Source organism: Mustela putorius, unplaced genomic scaffold, assembly GCF_011764305.1.
Source record: "Mustela putorius furo isolate JIRA1106 unplaced genomic scaffold, ASM1176430v1.1 tig00000281_pilon_pilon_pilon, whole genome shotgun sequence".
Lineage (NCBI taxonomy): Eukaryota > Metazoa > Chordata > Mammalia > Carnivora > Mustelidae > Mustela > Mustela putorius.
The window spans coordinates 27,224,435-27,245,031 of record NW_025421343.1 but is presented as its reverse complement, the minus strand read 5'-3'; the positions used below and the strand labels follow the sequence as shown (position 1 = coordinate 27,245,031).

The 20,597-nt window shown below is 45.8% G+C and overlaps 1 protein-coding gene across 1 annotated transcript in view; it reads right to left on the bottom strand.

Annotated features, from left to right (window-relative positions):
* The window catches only part of CRIM1 (cysteine rich transmembrane BMP regulator 1), a 188,758-nt gene that overhangs the window by 15,435 nt on the left and 152,726 nt on the right, over positions 1-20,597 (bottom strand). The window contains 2 exon segments of the mRNA XM_004765456.3: positions 15,189-15,410; positions 19,500-19,715. Of these exon segments, the coding sequence (XP_004765513.1) occupies positions 15,189-15,410; positions 19,500-19,715 (438 nt within the window).

Sequence of the window (20,597 nt, the reverse complement as noted above, 5' to 3'; positions counted from 1 at the left end):
AGATGGGCCATCAAATCTAGAGTCTGTTATGCAGAGACTTCTTTATGAAAGGAAGCATCTCTTTATAAAGCAGTATCACTGATGATATTTTACATAAACCTTGTAATAGCCCCTATAATGGACCAATATCATGGCAAAAAACTTGACAAATGGACAACTGTGCAAGGACCTTAGAAAAAAGGTTAAACTCCTTTCCTATCTTGTCCAGCACTTTCTGCCATGCTTTTCCTCCCAAATATGTCTTGGCCAGTCCTCTCAGAGAAAAGGATCAAGGGAATGAACTCCAGGCATGAACTTAGGAAGGATGGGGACTTCATAAAAAGGGGGTCGAGTCAAGCCCAAGCACTGGTGTGTACTTTTTTAGGATCTAGGCAAAGACACATCTTAAGATATTTAATTGATTAATGCTACTCATATTTACGAAGCTAAAATCATCTGTGAAAAATTACATTGATATTAAGAATAATCACAATATGTTAAACATTATAAAGATGTTCGTTCACTGATTCTACAAACTCTTCTCATCAGTGGGAAGGAAGGCAGGACTATGACCCTGACCCAGAGGACTGCAGAGTCGTGGTGGAACAGGCTTGGGGACCGGACACCTCTCCACAGAACAAAGCAACTGACTGCCAGGGAACGGGGGAAGGCACGACTCCAGACTCAATGTTCTCCCTTCACTTGGAGGGATGAGCAGAAGACAAAGCAGCCGGAGGGAGGGCATTCCCAGTGGAAGACGGGGTGTCCAACAGCTTGCCACGCTGGAAGGGCAGTGAGGGTGTCAGGCTGTGTAATTGTGTGTGTGTGTGTGTGTGTGTGTGTGTGTGTTTGCGCACGTGTACATGCACACACACACATGCACCATGGCCTGAGGTGAAGCTGGGGTCGGATGGTAAGGGGCCTTGAGTAACAACAGACATCTTGAGATTCCTTCCTGTAGAGGAGAGGAGGGGCCTCAGCAGCTTTAATGGTAAAAAGAGAGTTCTGGAAAAGGGCAACAAAGAGGACCAGATGGGGAAAGGACGTTGAGGATCCTGTTCATGGGAATGTGACGTGGGTCAGGTTAGGGCAGCATGCATGCAGCCAGACGGGCAAGGAGAGATCTGAGAAATCGGAGAAGCAGCTGTGAGGATATGGATACTGAGGAAGAGGACACCTGAAGGACAGCCCTTCCTACACGGGAGACCGGGCAGAGGCCATTCCAACAGGTGAGTCATTTCATTGCTTCGCAATGCATGGGGAGTTTGTAAGGGACCCGGTCAGGCCTTATCGAACTTCTCAATATTCCAGTGATTAGTGATTGATTTTTTAGTGCAGCAATCGAGCCTCCCACTCTGAGGCCTCTCTGTGTGACCCAACCAGGAAGCTGCCGCTAGGACAGAGCCGATGTGGGGAACAAGGTCAAAGAGGACAAACTTCAGTCACTGGGAGCTTCGGGCAGGAAAGCGGTGGATTGTGTGGGGTCAGCGGCCCGACTGGCGGAACCCTTCCTGTGACTTGACGGACTTCATGCCCCACTGAGCCAATACTTCTTCTAGGACTCTATTCCAAAGAAATAATCAGAAAAGACCTAAAGTAAGCATTTTCTGGTGGAGGTTCATCACAGTGTTCTTTACAACAGCAAGAAGTTCGGGGGGAAATCTGTATCTAACAATAAGAGAATGTTTAAATGACTGAATGGGATGACAGGAGAGAATACTGGGCAGTTATTAAAATGTACAAGCTCCATAGTACATAGTACAAGCTCCAACACGTAAAGAGGAAAATTAAGAACTGTCTAGAAAGAAAATGTTGATAGTAACTGTTAGAACTGGTGAGCTTTTCTCTTCACTTTTTTTCCCGTAATGAATGTCAGTTACTTTTGATAAGGAGGCAGCAATAAAATGGAAATCTCTCTCTCTCTCTCTCTCTCTCTCTCACACACACACACACACACACACACGAGGAGCACCTGGCCATGTGCTGTGGTGCTTTCTGAATGCTAGCGGCTCAGCTCTGGAGAATGAGCGGACTGTAAGAAGACTAAACCAGGAAAGAAACACCAAAGATTAAACTCTGAGCTACAGCATAAAATTGTGTTCATGTAATTGCTGACTCAGCAACTGCAGGAGATCATTTCTAAAATATTTATAAAAGGACATAAGAGAGTAATGACTCTGAATGACTTGGAGGTGAACCAAGAACTCGGACTATATATTGGGGGGAACTGAAGTTCCTTATTTGATTTTGTTACAAAAATACATCTTTTTCTAAATTCAATGAAGAATTCAAAGTAAATTCAAATTCAAGTAAGAATTCAAAGTACTTAGGCATTCAAAGTAGCCATGTGACAGCAAGGAAGACTGAGCTGCATTCTCTGGGGAGCTCCCCACGGGAGACACTGCGCCATGCCCCACACGGTTGCTTGGAGGGTGAGCCAGATGGGTCCCACGTCCGGGGGCTTCTATGGTCCCAATAAGGCCATTGAGTAGGCTGAAGACATGGATGGAATTTCCAGGTACTGTGACAGGTTTATGTCTATTCCACTTAAACTCTGCTCATCACAGATTATCTCAGAAGCATCTTGCCTTCAAGGTCATTTTCAACTAAGTTCATTTCAACTTGAGATCAGGAAGGTTTAAAAAACCAGGGGAGGGGTGGGGTAGTGCACGTTCACGGCAGCATTATTTACAACAGCCCAGACATGGAAACAACCTAAGTATCCGCTGATGGACGGATGGACAAAGCAGCCATGTTTTATACATAGGGCTGGAATATCATTCAGCCATAAAAACGAAAAAAAAAAAAAAATCCTCACCATTTGTGACAACATGGACAGACCTTGAAGGTATTAGGCTAAGTGAAACAGAAAAAGACAAACACTACACTGAAATGTGGCATCTCAACAAGCACACACCAAACTCATAGAAAAAGAGATGAAAATTGTGGTTGCCTGAGGTGGGGGGGAACTGGAGGAAGGTGGTCGAAAGATACAAACGTCTAGTTACGAGATGAGTAAGTTGCAGGGATGTGAAGGCGACGTGATGACTGCAGCGAACACTGCTGTGGGACAGACAGCAAGGCTGTTAACAGAATACATTCTAAAGAGTGCTCATCACAAGGAGATGGCAGATGTTAACTACACCGATGGCGGTACTCCCGTCACAGTGCATGGAACTCAAACCATCTACCTTAAACTTACTTTTAAAAATACTATTTATTTGAGAGAGAAAGAGACCGTGAGACAGAGAGAGAATGCATGTGTGCACAAGTGCCCGAGCGAGGGCCGGGCGGGAGAGAGAGGCTGAGGCAGATTCCACACTAACAGGGGCTTCCCAACAGGGGCTTGACCTCACGACACTGAGATCATGACCTGAGCCGAAACCAAGAGCTGGGTGTTTAACTGTCTGTGCCACCCAGGCACCCCTGTATGCCTTAAACGTATACAGTGATGTATGTGGATTATTTCTCAATAAAACTGTGAAAAAAAACTGGGGGCGGGGAGGGTAGGTAGGGCACAGAAATAGATACCAGTCAAATGTTGGTTGGCAGCACTGCCTCAAAGAATGAGTTTCTCCTTGGAGGTGCCAGAGAATGGAAAGGGGACCAGTGCCTCAAAAAACACCTCGTAAAAAGGCACTTGGTTGCAGGACTGAGGGACCTCAAGGTCTGCACAAAACTCCGAGCCGATGCTGAAGTTCACGGTGCAGAGCTCAGCGAGGCTCCGAGACCTAAGAACTGAATGACACCAGGAAGCATTCTCACAGCTGACCTTTTTTTTTTTTTCTCCCTAAAAGATTTTATTTATTTATTTGACAGAGAGATCACAAGTAGGCAGAGAGGCAGGCAGAGAGAGGCAGAGGGGAAGCAGGCCTAATACGGGGCTCAATCCCTGGACCCCAGGATCATGACCTGAGCCGAAGGCAGAGGCTCAACCCACTGAGCTACCCAGGCACCCCCACAGCTCACCTTCTTAAAGACTGGAGCTCAGAGGAGACAAACTGCAGAGACAAGAGAAACACCAGAAGGTTCTGACAGAGGAACTGAAGAACTGACTGAAGAACTGAAGAGCACCCAGTGAGCATCCGTGGGGCTAAGGAACTCAGTTCCATTCAGCCTCACAGACACCCTAAGAGGGAGGGCAGTCTATGCTCCTCTTGGGGAGACACAGGTTTGCAGAGGGGAAGGAAGCTGATGTAACCAAATCAGTATGTGGCGGAGCCCACATAACCCCTTGGCTCCACCTGCCTGCAAGGCTCGAGTTCTCTACGCTAAGCGCGACCCAGTGGCTCCCTTCCTTCCATCCCAGAACACACAGAACCCTCTTCATGTGGTCTCCAATGTGCCAGGGCCTCTCTGGAAAGTACACAACACCCTCAGGGGAGGGCCAAGCTGGTTCCAATATGCTGCTGTGTGTGGGGGGGCACGTTAGCTACAGGTGTAATACGTCAGGACCGGCAGGTCTGGGATGCGGCCTTCAATCCCTGAGGAGATCCGTTTCAGAGACGGTGACAGAGCAGTGCTTCCCTTCCATTGCTTAGAGGGAGTGTTTTCTATGGTATCTTCACCTCTGATCAGTTTGAACCACCATATCAGTACGCTTCATAATGATCAAGTTGTGTTTCTTCAAAGGTGCTTTAAAACAAAGCCACACGTTAAGACTACTGAACTTTCGTGTGAAATAAATGGAGGATTCTTGGTTTTTGGAAAGCCCGAACCCTTTCCAGAGTGGCTGCAATGTGGCCCAGATTCGTTCATCAGAGTTTGGTTAATGAGGCTTTACAAAAATATTTCTGCTTTTGACTGAATTTTACCTGAAAGGCAAAGATCTAAACAGAGGCCTGAAACCATGGAGCTCCTTGGGCTGTCTGATGGATTTCGGTGTCCCCTAGCTCGCACACACTTTTTGTGCCTGGTTAAGCCACCGCCTTCCACGGTACAGTTGGGTCAATTTGAGAAAACTGTCAAAAGTTTAAGAAATGACCTGGTCTACAGGGAGACAAGGTGGCCGTTCTATACGATGTGAGGTTCTAAATAATAAAGTCACTGTCATCTTCCGTGGGAAGGAGCAGAGTCTGGAAATACGTATGAAAGTATTTTAAGCACTCTGGCTGAAGAAGATGTAGAAATGGAGACTCAGGAACATCCAACTAAAAGCGGTCTTTGTGGTTTATATCCGGATGTAGAGTAGGCTGGACCGCCTGACTGTTCTATTTATCACTCCAGCTGGTTTGTTTACACTGACAATGACATTATTTTTATTCATTGATACCCAATAACAGGAACTCCCACGTGCTGTACTGGCCACTGTGCTAAGTGAGTTCCAGGAGTCGGTTCCAGTGGATCTCTACAGCCCAGTGGGACAGAGTATTACCCCCGTTCCACAGCAAACCGAGGCAGGGGGGATTATGTGACTTGCCCAAGATGCATGGCTAAAAGGTGGCAAGGCCAGGATGGGAACCAACGTGGTTGGCTCCACAGTCCCCACATACCTTCTGTCCACCTGCCAGCAGGGTAACCTCAGGGAGGGCCACTTCCCGGTGCCACACAAATGAACATGTGATTACTCACGAACTCTAAAAGAAAAAACGGGCCTTAGAGTTCCTGCCCCTTGTATACGTTGGGGCTTAAGGTTTTCATCTTCAAAGGTAATTTACCCTTCAACGGACTGAAACATACGTCTGGCACAGTCCTATGAAGGAACACAGATAATGAAGTGGTTGTTGAGGACTCACAGTCTTTCTTAGGCAAATCTCTCTTTAACATCTCTCGGAAGAAGAGGATTAGAGGAGAATGTTCCAAGAAAAACATGAGGTATCACACTAATATAATGAGGTTTATTTTTAGGACAAACACATCAGGAGTTCTATATCCAAACAAATGTGATCCCCTTCTTCTGAGCAGTCACTGTAGACGGCTATAAATGTCTTCCAACGATACTGCCCTTGCTTCACACGGCTTTGGAATTTTCCTTTTGCAGAGGCGCCCAGAGCCAAATTTTGACACATGCAATGAAGATAGTTACTATTTTATGGCCACTCCTTGGTTTAGATCAGCTTTGGTATTTGGTTTCCTCAGCTCAGGCCTCTCTCATCCATCAGACCAGGCTTGAATTGACTTTTGACCTCCTTCAGAAACCAAGTCCCGGCTGTAGATGGATGGGACACCGTGTGTGGGGACACACTCATGTGTGATGGCTCCTTCCATGGGGCTATCTAACTTGGAGTGCACAGACATGTCTTGTAGTCTTTGGATTCAAATATAAGCAACATTATAAGGCACCATGTAGGACTCGGGTTAAAGTGTGCCATGTCCTTCAGTGGTGGAATCTGGAGAACTTGGGTGTTTTTGTTTTCCCTGATTCTGGTTCATAAAGAGGCCTTGAAATGTTAACTCCTCTCAAGATGACTTTTCCAATCGTTTAAACTTTGCCCTCTTACTTAAAGAGAAGAAGTATTAAGATGCTGTTAAAGTTGAACTTTGCTGTTACTCTTGAGCTATTTTACTAATTATACCATAAAACTAATTAACAGCTGGGGAAACCATAGACTCCACAGCTGTGGTGGTTTCTTCGTCTATGAAGATCCAATTCAGTGTTTCAGAATCACTGATGTGGTGGGGCTCAGGCCTTGCTCTGAATCGGCCACGGTGAGGGATGCACATCAGACCCTGAAAAGGAGGCAGCTCCAGACTTTCCCCCCTTTCCTCCGCGGAAGGATCTGAAAACGAAGATCCACACGAGCCCATGCTAGAGCTGGACTCTTCGGTGCTGCCCGGAGACAACTGTCCTGTAGAGATGCTTCAGGTTCTCACTCCGACTGTGGTGGTCAGGAGGCCAGAGTGGTGGTGTGGGAGCCACTTCCTGGGAGGAAGGTAGGCAGCTTTCGACACAGCCTCCGTTCTTTCCAAGCTCCCCGGTACTACTTAGAGTCCTGAAAGGTAATCTCCTCTGGAATCCCAGAGGCCAAGAAACTAAATGCAGCTCTTATTCTCAGAGTAAGTCCCACCACAAAATAATCCACCATAGGAGTGGAGCGGGAGGCCTGTCCTTGCTACGCATCGCTGTGACAGCTCGGTCCCCAACACCGGAGACACAGTAAGACCCGAGGCCGGTGAGGCCTCTGCCTCCAGGGAGAGGCTCCTGGATCGGGAGGATCTCACCAGCTCTACAGGACCCCAGGCCCAGGCAGACGTGCTGAAGGTTTTGGAAAGCTGTGCAAACTATAGGCCCTGTTAACGTTTCATTTTGATTTGGTTTCCTAACTCTGAAGCACTGACAGTAGCATTAGTGAGAGATCCCTCAGGCAGGTGAGAGAAGGTACGAGGTATACTACGGGTGACAGGGAATTCACAAAAAGGGGGTGAAAAAGGTGACCAAGAGTCACCAGTGAAGCAGCGGACTCTGGGAAGTGTAGGGAAAGTGCCTTCAAAAATTTTCGCTTGTAACTTTAACACTGCACTGCAGTGATCTTTCTCTAACTGCCACAAAGGAACAAAATGCTACTATTCTAGTTTATCTTCTTTTAACGGGTAAAATACTCAAATCCCTGGCCTGTGATCTCACCCTCATTTCTGTATCCCAAAGTCGGGCACATGCTGGGCACAAACTCTATGTCTGGAGAAGAAATCGAATGTGTGTGCCTCCTGTTTGAGAAACCAGCTTTATTTCTGCTTACGTCAACAGGAGACAAACAGAAACAGCAGCGGAGAAGGAGTATGAGCAAATAATTTGCAGGAAACAAGAGGTGCCCAGACTCACAGGCACAGATGAAGACCGATTTTCACCAGGCTGGCCCACTGGGCCTTTCCTGACTGGGGACAAACGGAACAGCAGGACTCGACTGGAGTCTTGCTGAAATCGGAGGGCGCACAAACGATTTCAATGAGGCACACAGCTCTAATATCTGTTGCAAATGATTAAAGCTTTTTGGCTAAAAATGCAAAAAATATTTATTGATTCAATTCAAAACCTGAGTTCCTTATTACTCCTAGCTTCTAATAAACATCTGCTGTTACTTCATTTTTATAAAAAGAGAAAACCTACTGCCATGTGGGCCAACCCCTACCTCTGTATCATGTCTCAAACACTTTGAAAGTGGATCTGAGCACCATTTTAAGACCTTTCTTGCAAGTCCATTTGTGCTTTATTTTACTCTATTTCTTGGGGTGGGAATCTAGGTGTATTTTAATAGCCAAAGAACCTTTCAGGTTTCTTCAACATACTGGAAAAAATAGGTAATAAAGTCACTAGAAAAAATTATAAACTTTCCTGAGCTCCAGGAACAGAAATCTCACCAAACTTGGTAACCACAGGGACTTCTGGCTGATTTCCGGTGTGCACAAAGAGGACAGAATCTCTCAGCGAGGGGACTTAATCCGTGCATTAGCCATCTGTTATGGGTCGAGTATGCACTTCATGGATGGAGGTTCAGGGGAATACTCCATTTTCAGCTTTAACGGAGGTCCCATCTCTTACAAGGCTGACAATCCTTTACGGACATTATACAGGGAAAATACGTAATGTAGTCTAAAAGGCGAGCGGGAGCAGTGAAAGATGAAGATGGCCTAGCTAAGGAAAACCGCACACTTGCTTTAGGACATGAGGGAAGCCATCTATGTGGAATAGTTCAGAATCCTGTCAAGAAAACCCTGAAGTGGAAACCACTGGACTTCTCAGAGAAGGTTCTTATTGTCACGGCCTTCGTGGGGTCAGGAGTGCCCCACCAGGGTCCGCCGGCTAATGTCAGTTCTGATTATGTGCCCTCATCAGAAACGTAGCCCTCTTGTAGGGGGCTCTTCCCCGCCCCCATTAGAGTGCAAAATTGGGGTTGGTCTCTTGGACCGAAATAAGAGGTGAAAGGCATGTGCTTGGGGTCTGTGCAAGAGACCTCTTTCTAATAAGACTGTGTGCTGGAGCCCCGGTAAGGGCGATGCCACTCCGAGACATACTGGGATTTCTGTTTACACAGCTGGGACACGGAGGGGCGAAGAGAAAGCAGCATATGGAGTGAGCAGGACAGGGTGCTTCCCAGGGTGCAGGGTAAGACCTAAACAGACTGAAATCAAACACCGTTTATTTCTGTTGCGACAACTTGAGACCCATTCCAAAGTTAGCACAGAGCATGACAACCAGAGTGTTTGTAGTCTTTTACCCTTTAAACAGCACATCCAGCTCCCTCTCCCTTTCCTTCCGCTTAAATTACTTCAGGGCTATCTGGGACCACCCAGATTGCCGTGCTGGGACCTCAGGAACCCAGAGCTCTGCAGAATGTTCAGGAAGCACACTGGGGTTCTTCCTGATGCCAGTGCCCCTGGTAGCAGATGCCACCTGCTCTGTAGGAATCATGGTGGGTCACGTGCTGTAAGCTCACGGACTTCCCAAGTGGGACTAGCCTCTCAAAGTAAACAGAAATGAAAAGAGCTCCATGCTCTCTCCCACGGCTATGTCCAGAGGCAAGAAAGGACAGGGAAGCTCTGAGGCTTGAGGGCGGGGTGCTGCCCCAACCCAGCGGCACTCCAGGGCCTTGGAAAGCATGCTGCCTCCACCTGGATCACAGTCCGGCCACTCAGCCAGTGCTGGGCTGTTTAAGCCAAGCGTGAGCGGGGCGAGGTGCGCCACGCAAGCGTTGCCTAAAATATTCTTGTCCTTCACTAGGTCATCACTGGGAGGCTCTACCCAGGCCTTCCTCTTGCAGAGAGGTAGGTGCTCCATTTGAAGAGTGATACTAGGACCTATTTGGCATGTTACCCACATCAGCTGCACCCCATGCTGGAACAGCGGTCACTGAACGGCGCTGAGTGTTCACAGTGTGTTGACTAAGCACAGTCACATATGGGCATCATGTCACTTCATTTTACTTCACTTCACTTTAGCGAAGCAGAGAACATTACTGTCTCCATCTCAGGGACAGATGGGGAAACTGAGCTAGAGTCATACTGCAGCCCCGAGACATAAAGCTAGCATATGCCAGAGATGGGACCAAAGCCCTTTGGCTCCAAAGTTTAAGCTCTCTTTCCAAAACACAGAAGTGTTTAAGAAAACACACTGGAGGGGTGCCTGGGTGGCTCAGTGGGTTAAAGCCTCTGCCTTCGGCTCAGGTCATGATCCCAGGGTCCTGGGATCGAGCCCCATGTCGGGCTCTCTGCTCAGCAGGGAGTCTGCTTCCTCCTCTCTCTTTGCCTGCCTCTCTGCCTACTTGTGATCTCTGTCAAATAAATAAATAAATAAATAAAATCTAAAAAAAAAAAAAAAAAAGAAAGAAAGAAAAAAGAAAACACACTGGAGAAACAGCTGTGAAAAATGCTGCAACAGAGATGCCAGTCTCGTAACATTATGGCTTAAGAATGTACAACCTTTAATTCTATGGGTTGTATGTCTCAGAGATGCGGGATTAAATATTTGCTATGTTTGACTCCTGGGCTGAGGTAAATATTCAATGATCAACAGATGTTCCACAGAAATACTATTTATATTTGTAATCGCTAAGAAAAGATACCTAAACAAATTAGCATAATCATACACATACATCTAAACAAAAATGAATGGTGTCTAACAGACTGACTCAACAGAAATCGTAGACACCGCCCTACTAAAGACATTCTTTATTAATCATTTTCTAGTTGAAGGTCACAAGAGAGAGGAAACAGAATCGTACCATCACAACCAACGGAGTGTGCCAAGCCAGCCTGACTCTACCTGAGAACTCTACTTCAAATATTAAGACATATATAATAAATATAAAAAATACCTAACCCCTAAACAGAAGGAGGTACGATCAGGTACCATCCATAACAGAACTCATTTTCACAGACCCTTGAAGATAGAGATACTTAAAGACACTTAATAGATACTGAGAAACATGTAATGAGAGTAATCTTAACTTTGTTCACATCATACGTAGGTATTTTTTAACTTGTATATATAGACTTTCATAACATATCATCTCAGAGCTCATGTATAAACACACACACGCAGACACAAACAACAGACTAGCATCCAAAAAGAACTGACCCTTGGCAAAAGTTTCTTAAGTCAGAAAGATGCACTGACTCAGAAATGTCCAGCCAACAAATAGGACTTTAAATATCTGACCTCAAATATTTTCTAAAATAACACACGGTTACAGATAAATAAACACTTGCCAAATCCCAAGTTTCAAAACAATATTCTGTGCACTGAGTAATCAGACTTGGCCGACAGTGGAGCCGCTTACTCTGGAACAGTCCTCAATCAGACGGGCTCAGTCAACAGGCACACCTGAGCACCTTCATTTCCAAAGTCAACAGCAGGTATGAACAGCAGCAATATGGGCTTGAGGACCCAGGAAGCTAAGAAAGATCTTTATGGTCAGCGTAATGCTCTTTTTCTTTATAATATTTGTCCCAGGAATGAATAAGCCCCTGGACATAGTGAAGACCCACTGGGATGCAGATGGTGGTGTTCCTCAGAGAAGCTGCTAGAATCTGGTCCTTGCTAGAAGCATCACTAGCACAGTCATCAAAGCAAGGGTGACATGGTCAGGGTCAGCATCCCCACAGGCTCTTACTATGTAAGGACTGTTGGCTGAATTGTTTACTGTCATCTAGGAGTCAAGGAATAAAGACCTCACTGAAATCATTTTTGCTCTAGAAAGATCCTAGGAAGGCATGTAGGATGTAGTGATAAGGCCACGACGCTATCTTGCACGGTGAAGTGTGTCACACAGAAGGCATCGCTGTTTATATGAAACCAAATACCCAATTTGCCATCACACATTAGAATTCCCACCAGACCTTTTACCTTCACCTGATTTATGTGTTCAAGTCATCTTCTGATTCTTGACCCCCATTCTTTAAGCGATCATTACAGTAAAAAAGCCTATGAAAATAAAATCTAAATTTGTATTTGCACAGAAAACTGGAATATAAAAAATTAGGGAATCAGAAAGTTTTCCATTAAAATGATTAGGTAATTACTACTTAGTTTCTTTCTAGTACAAGGATGAATTCCCAAATGAGGGGTATTATAAGTAATGAGACAAAGCTGTTCACTTTTCAAAATTAATCACCAATCCTATTAATTATGTCTGTATTACACATTCTATTAAACTGGCACACTAATATGAGGTTTTCACACATCAAAAGAAAAGTATTATCATTGCACATTAGTAACTTGATAATTTAGCTGAAAGGAACACAAATATTCGTAATTATACTACTTTTTGTAGGATCACCACTTTTCAATTCTCTTATGGTAAGAAAAAAGGATACTTCACAAGGTGAAAGAAGCATGCTTTTGTTTAGGGGTTTTATCACTAAAAAAGAAGTCAGATTAAAGACTGGTTTGAGGTTTTCAGAAATCTGTCTTTGAGAGACCTAATTAGGGAGAACATCCATCGAGGGACCTGCAGCCACGGTGAGATCAGTCCTGCAGGCTGGGCTGAGGCATGGAAGCTCCCAGCTAACCATCTAGGTTAAGAACGAGCTGGTTCCAAACTGAGGGAGCCTCAAACAGGACACAAGGCAAGCACTGGTCCTGTGGGCCTAGGAGAAATAATCAGGTGCTTTAGGACAGGCAAAATGATGGCCTGTCTCTTCGCTAGGTGATCTGTGGATGGTGACTCAGGCTTGGCAGCTGAGACACAGTCAGTCACCGCCTGCAGCATGTGCTGGCAAGGCCCAGGCTTGGAGCCCTTACAGAGGGCCCAGGCTGACAGGAAGCTGATAACAGAACGAGCCAGAAGAGGCCAAGGGAGCTACCTGGAGAGCCAGATAGGGAATCTTCATGTCACAGTCATGGACTGAACGTGATTTCGTATGCTTGGACATGACGGGGAGGAAGGATGAAGGCCAATCTAACAAGGCTACTTGCAAAATACATATGATGCATAGAGAAAGGGCTCAGTGACTCGAAAATAAAACATGTAATAAGTGCTAAGATGAAGGAGTAACAGCATCCAGTATTAGTCATCAGATGTTACGTCTCCCCAATGTTACCCTGAACATAAGCCTTAGATTCACATGGTACAATTATACCTACAACTTTTTGTGTTTTTGGTGGTGGTCAGGGGGCAGTACAACCGAAACAATTTCCACTGTACTATTATGAGCTTTACAAACCAAAATTTACTGAAAATGCTTGCAAACTAACTTAAAGTCAAAGTAAAACATTTGGACCAAATTGGTATTTCTCTCTCCACACTAAAGGTCGTATAGTCTAAATCACGAAGGAAATGGAAAAGGATATAGGAAGGCCAAAAAAGAAAAAAAAAAAAAAAAAAAAAAAAAAAAACCAAAAACAAACTCCAAAACAACAGCAAAATACAAGAAAGACACAGAATACTGACTTGAAGGTTCCTTTTCATCAATTTAAGTGTGTTAAATTGGTTTTGAGAAAGGAGTGATTTACTATTTATCATGGAAACAAACTCATTAGTTGAATAATTTACTGAGTACAAATTTATCAGTTAAGTAGCAAAACATAAGAACTTGCTTATCTAAACAAAATAATCTGCAAATTTTCAGGACGAGAGAGAGTCACTGCCAGAGTTTTTCCTCTGAAGGAAATGTGGCATTCGCAGCCTCCTGGGACCTGGTTTCTAAGTATTATCTAAGTACCCCTGACTGATTCATAAACTGCACCGAAGTTCTGACGTTTAAATATGGTAGTCCTGGTTGTACAACTCTCCTCTCCACCAATCCCCTGGCCTGAAATAGTGGCCACTCTACACCTTTTATTTGGATCTCAACAAAGGCAGTGACATTTTTTGTATAAATATTGGCCAGTTCTTTGAAAAGCTATGTAGCACTCAGCTGGATGTATGCCTTGATACATTTTTTTGGCCCCACTTATGAATTACGAAGCTTACGGGTATTCTAGCAGAACCCAACATTGTTTGGTCACTAAAAGATAGGGCAGCCGTATGTCCTGATTTGCTTGGGCCACTCCTGGTCTAGAGCTGTTGTCTCATCCTGATTATAGCTTCCATTCCTCTCTCAAAAGCATCACGGTTGGAAGAATGGATCACCGAGACAGTCATTCTATTAAAAGAAGAAAACTCAGCTTTCAAACACACATTTAAACTCTCTGGCTGTTACATGGAGAAAAATCTAGCTCTGTAAAATTCCTGAGAACAGAAATTGTGTTTTTAGAATATCTTTCCATCTCCCTATATACCAACGTGCAGAATGAGACTCTGAAGTGGTTCCCCGTCTAGGGGCCAGAGGTCCGACAGTCAAGGAGAAGGAGCTGTCCGGATGAGCTCGAGTTACGGCCAACATATACCTGAGCACATTCATCAGTTCATCTACAGGAACTGCTACAAAACACCGTGGCCAGAGTTCCCCTTTTCCTCAAGTTATCACCCCAAATATGCGTGATGACTTATATCTAGAAAGCAGGCGACAATCTCCAGCAGTGAATGCACGGTGCCTGCAGTTAGCATGGCTTGCCTAACCGTCACCTGCTTACTCCGCTTACAGGTTCACTACTGGACTGAGATGCATCATTGTCTTTCTCTTGATTTCACAAGCTTCACTCAAAACAAAAGCAATTAAAGAGAGTAAGAGCCTTGGGAGCAGCGACTGTGCCTTTGAGAGAGTTGCCAGCTGTCTGAGCCCTGCCTTCTGGACTCCAGAGCGGCATCTGGCTTATGTCCCTACAACTAGCTTCAGTACAGACGTCAGGGGCAAACGTACGGACGTCTTCTGTTGACGGGCTAGACCCCACGGGTCACAAGAAGCAGAGGACTCTGTCGGTTTCTCAGGCCTCGTGTTGGGTCTCTAGGCCCTCGACATGGACAACTAAGTGCATGGTTGAAATGGGATCAGGGAGGTGGCAGCAGACACGAGGAGCAACCGGGCCATGAAGTCTGTGTCTCAGAGTTAGTGGATCTCAGGGCAGCAGCAAGCCTCCTGTGCTCAGGGCTCTGTGCACATACAGAAGGACCACTGCAAAGAACAGGGTGAAGAAAGAGAGTTCCATCCTGAAAATCCAAAAAGCAAAGGAGCCCAGCCGGGGAGGACGGCGCGGGAACACCACAGCATTCCGAGAGAGCCTCTCACTCCTCACAGGCTGTCTCGCGAGCACGCGTCTCGCATCGCTCTCCTCCTCAGGCACCCCTTGGGGTCCGTGTAACATGTCACAAACATGAACTGATCTAGTCAAATGGCTGCCAACGTCGATTTAACGGCCACTGGTAGGGACGAAAGGTGTTTTCCATTGGTCTTACCTATGCAGTAGGGACAACACTGGCCTTTTCTCAAGACAGGTCTTTCGCAGGATACTGACGGGCAAGACTCGGAGTAGCAGCTGATGACGCTATCCATGCACACGCAGCTGGTACAAACGTCGGGCTTCCAGGACTCGGCCGCCAGGAAGATATCCCCTTCGTCGTTTTTGCAGTAACTAGGCACGCTCTCGTTATGGGGGGAGGAAGGCTGAGGAGGTTCCTCTGGAAAAATGAACATAAGGTCAGTACGGAAAAGAAGACACTACTGGCCACCAATTGTGTGCAACACAGTGTGTTTCATGCCATCTTACAAAGAGCGCACTCAGTCACGTGGGGCTCTGAGTAACTGCTGTGAAAACAACTTAGACACCAAACAGCAAGTCTGACTGTGCAGGGTCTTCCATTTTAAAAGCCAAACAATAAAGACCACAAAAGACCTGTTACAGAGATTCTGTTAAGTAGTTTGTAACAACATTCACTCTAGTCTTGCTTTAACAAAATCCTGGTTTTCTTGGAGGGAGGGGTTGGCGGGTGGGTGGTTGAGGATTCAGATCACAATGGGTGTAAGTCAGACAAGACACCCCTCCTCCCTGCTTTTCCAGGTGGTCATGTCACGTGTTTGTGGCTAAATGAGGGGGTTTCTGGGAAAGCTTCTACTTTCTTAATAGCGTGCCGCCCACTCTTCCTGCCTTGAATCCAAGTGTGCTGCCTGTAATTGTAATATCCTGATCATACGTGTAGGGTAAGGACCTTGATATCTCTGACACCGAATCAATGCTATCAACACCTGCCTCCAAACTTCTTCGAATGTATGGAAAAGAAACTTCTGTTTGTTTAAAAATTGTGGCTGGGTTTTCTCTGACTTGTACCCGTGTGCAGTCCTAACCTCTCGATACCCAAACAGACTTTCGTTGCACCTACTGAAACACCCCTATATGTCCCACCCCGATCTTCAGGCATTCGTGTTAACGGCTGACAGACAACAGGACATCTACTCATAAGGATGTACCCACAGAGAAATCATCTGCAAGTCATTTGTCTTTGCTGTTTAAAGACTTTGACCAGAGGGCTCCCCGAAACAGTTACAACTTGAAACAGAAAGGAGTATTACCGGGAAACCCAGAGGTCTCTCTGGGTCTTGGCATTCAATGAAATTACATAAAAAGGTATACCCTCGAGCAGAAACCTGACTGGAGTATAACAAAGGATAACATGATAGTGAGGTTCCTAGGTTAGAAATGTCACCGTGCTGCTAAGAGAAAGTGCTGTCAACCACCTTCACCACCCCAGAGCTTACAAGCAGCCATGATGTTCCCCCTAGCAAACCTCTGCATTTTCTCAAGGGCTACACGGTCAAATGAATGATCATGTGCCCCTCTTAGAACCAGTTTCCTGAAGTCCGCCATTTTCAGCCACACAACAGACATAACTAGGATAGACAGGTGGTCATCCCTGTGATGTGGAAGCTTTAATGTTCACATTCCCCTTCTATCCACCTCCTGGATACATCCGACAGCCACGAAACTGGACTTGACAAGATTCTCTCTGTGAAGCAAGGGAACTGCTTTGTTCTGGGCTCTCTCTGAGGAACAGAGGGCAGTCGGCAAAATGGACTGGGTCCGTGCCCTCTTCTCAAAATCACAGAACCCTGTCTCGTACTGCCAGTCCCAAAGTCAGTCCTAAGGGGAAAAGAGACACTGGTCCCACTGCTCCCAGTGCGCTCTGGGTCTGATTTTAGGGACAGTTCCACCGATGACATCTATATGGGTTAAAGATGGGGGTGAGACCTTTTCGGGGTCACCCAGGTCCAGGGATAATTTTGCTACTAGGTTCCTCTGAGCTATCTTCGCCCTTGTAAGCAGTGTCCACCCTCCTCATGTCTAAACATTTAGGAGAGGAAGCAGGGACAGCAATGACGGCGCTACGGACAACAGGTGAAATGGATGCGCTAGAGTCTAGAGGCCTCTTGGTAAAACCCGGGGAAGGCCCCAGGGGACACGGGAATGCGTGATCAGTGCTAGAGGGGGTGCCGAAACGGAGGTGCAGGAGACACCTAACCCAGTCCTGGCTGAAAAGGTCATCCGGGAATCTTGCCCATGGCCTCTTCCTTCTTTAGGCCTCTCCTCCTATTGTTCTGCCACCCCAGGGACCCCTTCTTTATATTTCTGATTCCAACTACTAATGCTTGATTTGTTTTTATCTGCTCTTTCACGGGTGCTCGTTCTTTCTTCTGATTTCTACTCTACCTCCCTCTCCTACGCTATGCTTCTTTCCGCCTCTAAACAATAAAGAAGGAAGGAGATTTAATAAATCTTTAAAAAGAAAGACGTATTATTCTCTTCTCTTCCTGTTCCTACCCTGGTGAAGTGTCACCACCCACAGGGACGCTCCATCTTTCTCTGGGAACCCATTTCTGTTTCCAGACCTTGCTCTAAACCAGGGCAGAGGGAAGGGGAAGTGGAAGGACAGTGGGAATGGTAACACGGCACCCGAGGGGGACAGTCACCACGAGGGACACAGCTTCTCTAACTGCACGTGTATCTCGTTTCTGGACTACTTTAGAATGTAAGTATTCTAAGATTAGAGATGGCCCTTTTCTAGATGTGAAATACACCCTTTACCAAAGCTACTGCTGAAACTTACTGTGAAGAAAATGGTATTTTCATTTTAGGACTTTTAAGAATTGCTGCAACACAACTATGAATGGAAAGTTCAAAAAGATCAATTATGGGGCAGGTGACTTATTTTAAAATAAGAGCATTCCAAGAGCGCTTATTCACAGATCTAAGAGTAACCTCTGGAATACTGACGTATAAAGCAGTAAGTCCTAATGTTTAAGATGAAGGCTGGCACTGATGTATCTCTCAAGTTATACAGAAGGAACAGATGAGCCATCCAGGCATTAAGTTATTAAAGTCAATGCTAGTGCTCAGGGGTGTTAGCCTCCTTTAGGAAGAGAACAGAAAAACGTTACAAGGGTTTGCAATATGAACAGAAGAGTGATAAAATATCAAGTGATGAAACACAAAGGTTTATGTTTTACTGAGCAGAACTACTCTAAAGACAGATATTGAGAAGGTAAATGGTTACTAATTTAAATTAAGAAGACCAAAGATTGGGGTGCCTGGGTGGCTCAGTGGGTTCAGCCTCTGCCTTTGGCTCAGGTCACGGATCTCAGGGTCCTGGGATCGAGCCCCGCATCGGGCTCTCTGCTCAGTGGGGAGCCTGCTTCCTCCTCTCTCTCTCTGCCTGCTTCTCTGACTACATGTAATCTCTCTCTGTCAAATAAATAAACAAAATCTTAAAAAAAAAAAAAAGACCAGAGATTAAGTAACAACAAAATAAACTAGTTATGTTGTCAATTCAGTGATTTTACATATACCAAGTACCTTCTGGAAAAAAGAATATATTCCAGTATTAATTACAAGTGCCACTTTAGTTATAAAACCAGGAACTTAGGCTTAAAATCCTGACACAATTTTGTTATATCTGTCTCATGACCATATATTTACCAGTCAGGGCCAGATTACTTGAGTAGTAAAAGAAAACAATACTCTAGGTGCATGTGTAGTACCAGTCAAATTAATACTTTTGATCTTAATTTATCAATCACCCCAGCTTTGAGGGGGTGAACATGATGCATATTTTAGCAATTTCCTGTTTAACATTCTCAAAAGTATCTTTGCCACCCTTATACATGCAAAGAATTTTATTTTATTTTATTTTTAAAAAATATTTTATTTATTTGACAGAGAGTTAGAGAGAGAGCACAAGTAAGCAGAGCGTCAGGGAGAGGGGGAGGGAGAAGCAGGCTCTCTGCTGAGCAGAGAGCCTGATGTGGGGCTGGACCCTGGAATCATGACCCAAGCTGAAGGCAGCTGCTTAACCAACTGAGCCACCTGGGCGCCCCAAGAATTTTATTTACATGACTTATCAATAACTGCTCTTCACATCTGTGAAAGACAAAGACGACTTTTCACCTTTGCAAAATCATAGGGAATGATTTGGTGCAGCAGGGCTGTCTCTTGAGATGCAGAGTTAAGAAAAAGGAATGGCAGAAAAAGAAACCATCTTCCTTTCCCTCAAAGGCACAGCAGATGCAAGGCACATTCATTACATACATCTGTGGCTGACGGAAGGGAACGAATTTGGGAAGTTGGCTGCCAGAGGTTCCTGCCCAGGTTACCCGCCACTGGGGTTGGCGCGCCGCTGCCCCGTGCGGCTCCACAGGGTGCATGAGACCCGCCCAATGACAGCGCCTGCGCCACAGCCTCCCCCACCCCAGGGCTTCGCAGGGTGCGGCGCAGTCACCTGTACACTGCGGGCAGCAAGAGTCCTGGGTGCGTGCAGGGTTCTGGCAGAGCAGCGGCGGGCACACCTCGGTCTCGCACAGCACCCTCCCACTGTGGCAGGTGCACTGTGTGCACGAGTCGATGTTCCACGTCTCTCCTTCCACAAAGTACTCTCCTCCGGGGGCGTGGCAAATGGAGGGGGTGCTGAGCTCTGGCTTTTGCACCACAAAGTCATCTGGGAAATGACAGAAAATGAAAACACAGGAAATTATTCAATTGCAGTCTCACCAGCTCTCGAAGAACCTGGCGTTGTCTGCTCGAAGGGACAGAGAAGAAGTGGCCGTAGAGGGGCTCCCTCTGCTCTTATCAAGACAACAGTGAGGAAACAGTCTATGCACAGAACAGAAGGTGACAGCAGAAGAGCTGGTTTCAAGAAGGGAGGTTCAAGTGGTTCCAGTCTGTCAACAATAATGACAGAATTCAATAAGGGAATTCAATTACCTGGAGAGGACACTTCCTGTCGTGAAGAGAACAGGGCCTCTTAGGGCAGCTCTGACTGTGTGGAAGTGTCTAGAATAGCAATCTCTCACTTACTGAATGCTTACTGTGGTCCAATTTCCATGCTAAGTGCCCTATTTATTTATTCCTTACACCGACCTTGTAAGGTAGTGCTAGGCTCCTGTTTTACATATGAACAACAGAGGTCTCAGTATTAAGGCCAGAGAAGGAATTTGAACCCAAGACTGTTCTTTTGGATCACGGCTATGCCTCCAGATTAAACACGACTTCCAACTGATCTGTGTGCCCCATCCTCTTCTTTAGCTCTGAGATCCTGAGGACGGTGATACTTGGAAATCCATCCTGCTGTTGAGTGGGCCGCACCCCAACTGAGACCAGCCACCAGCAAACTGAACAGGAATGCTCTTTCAGAATCAACAGTCTGGCAACCCTCACCTGAGACTAAACATCTGCTTGGCGATGTCATCATCAGAAGCAGTCAAGGCCCAGAGACCCGCGATAACTATGATTTCTTTCCTCTGAAGAGAGGCGATTTTGGTGTCTTGGTGAGATGATAATAACAGAGAGGGAACTGAATGTTTACATGTCTGCAGAGGTG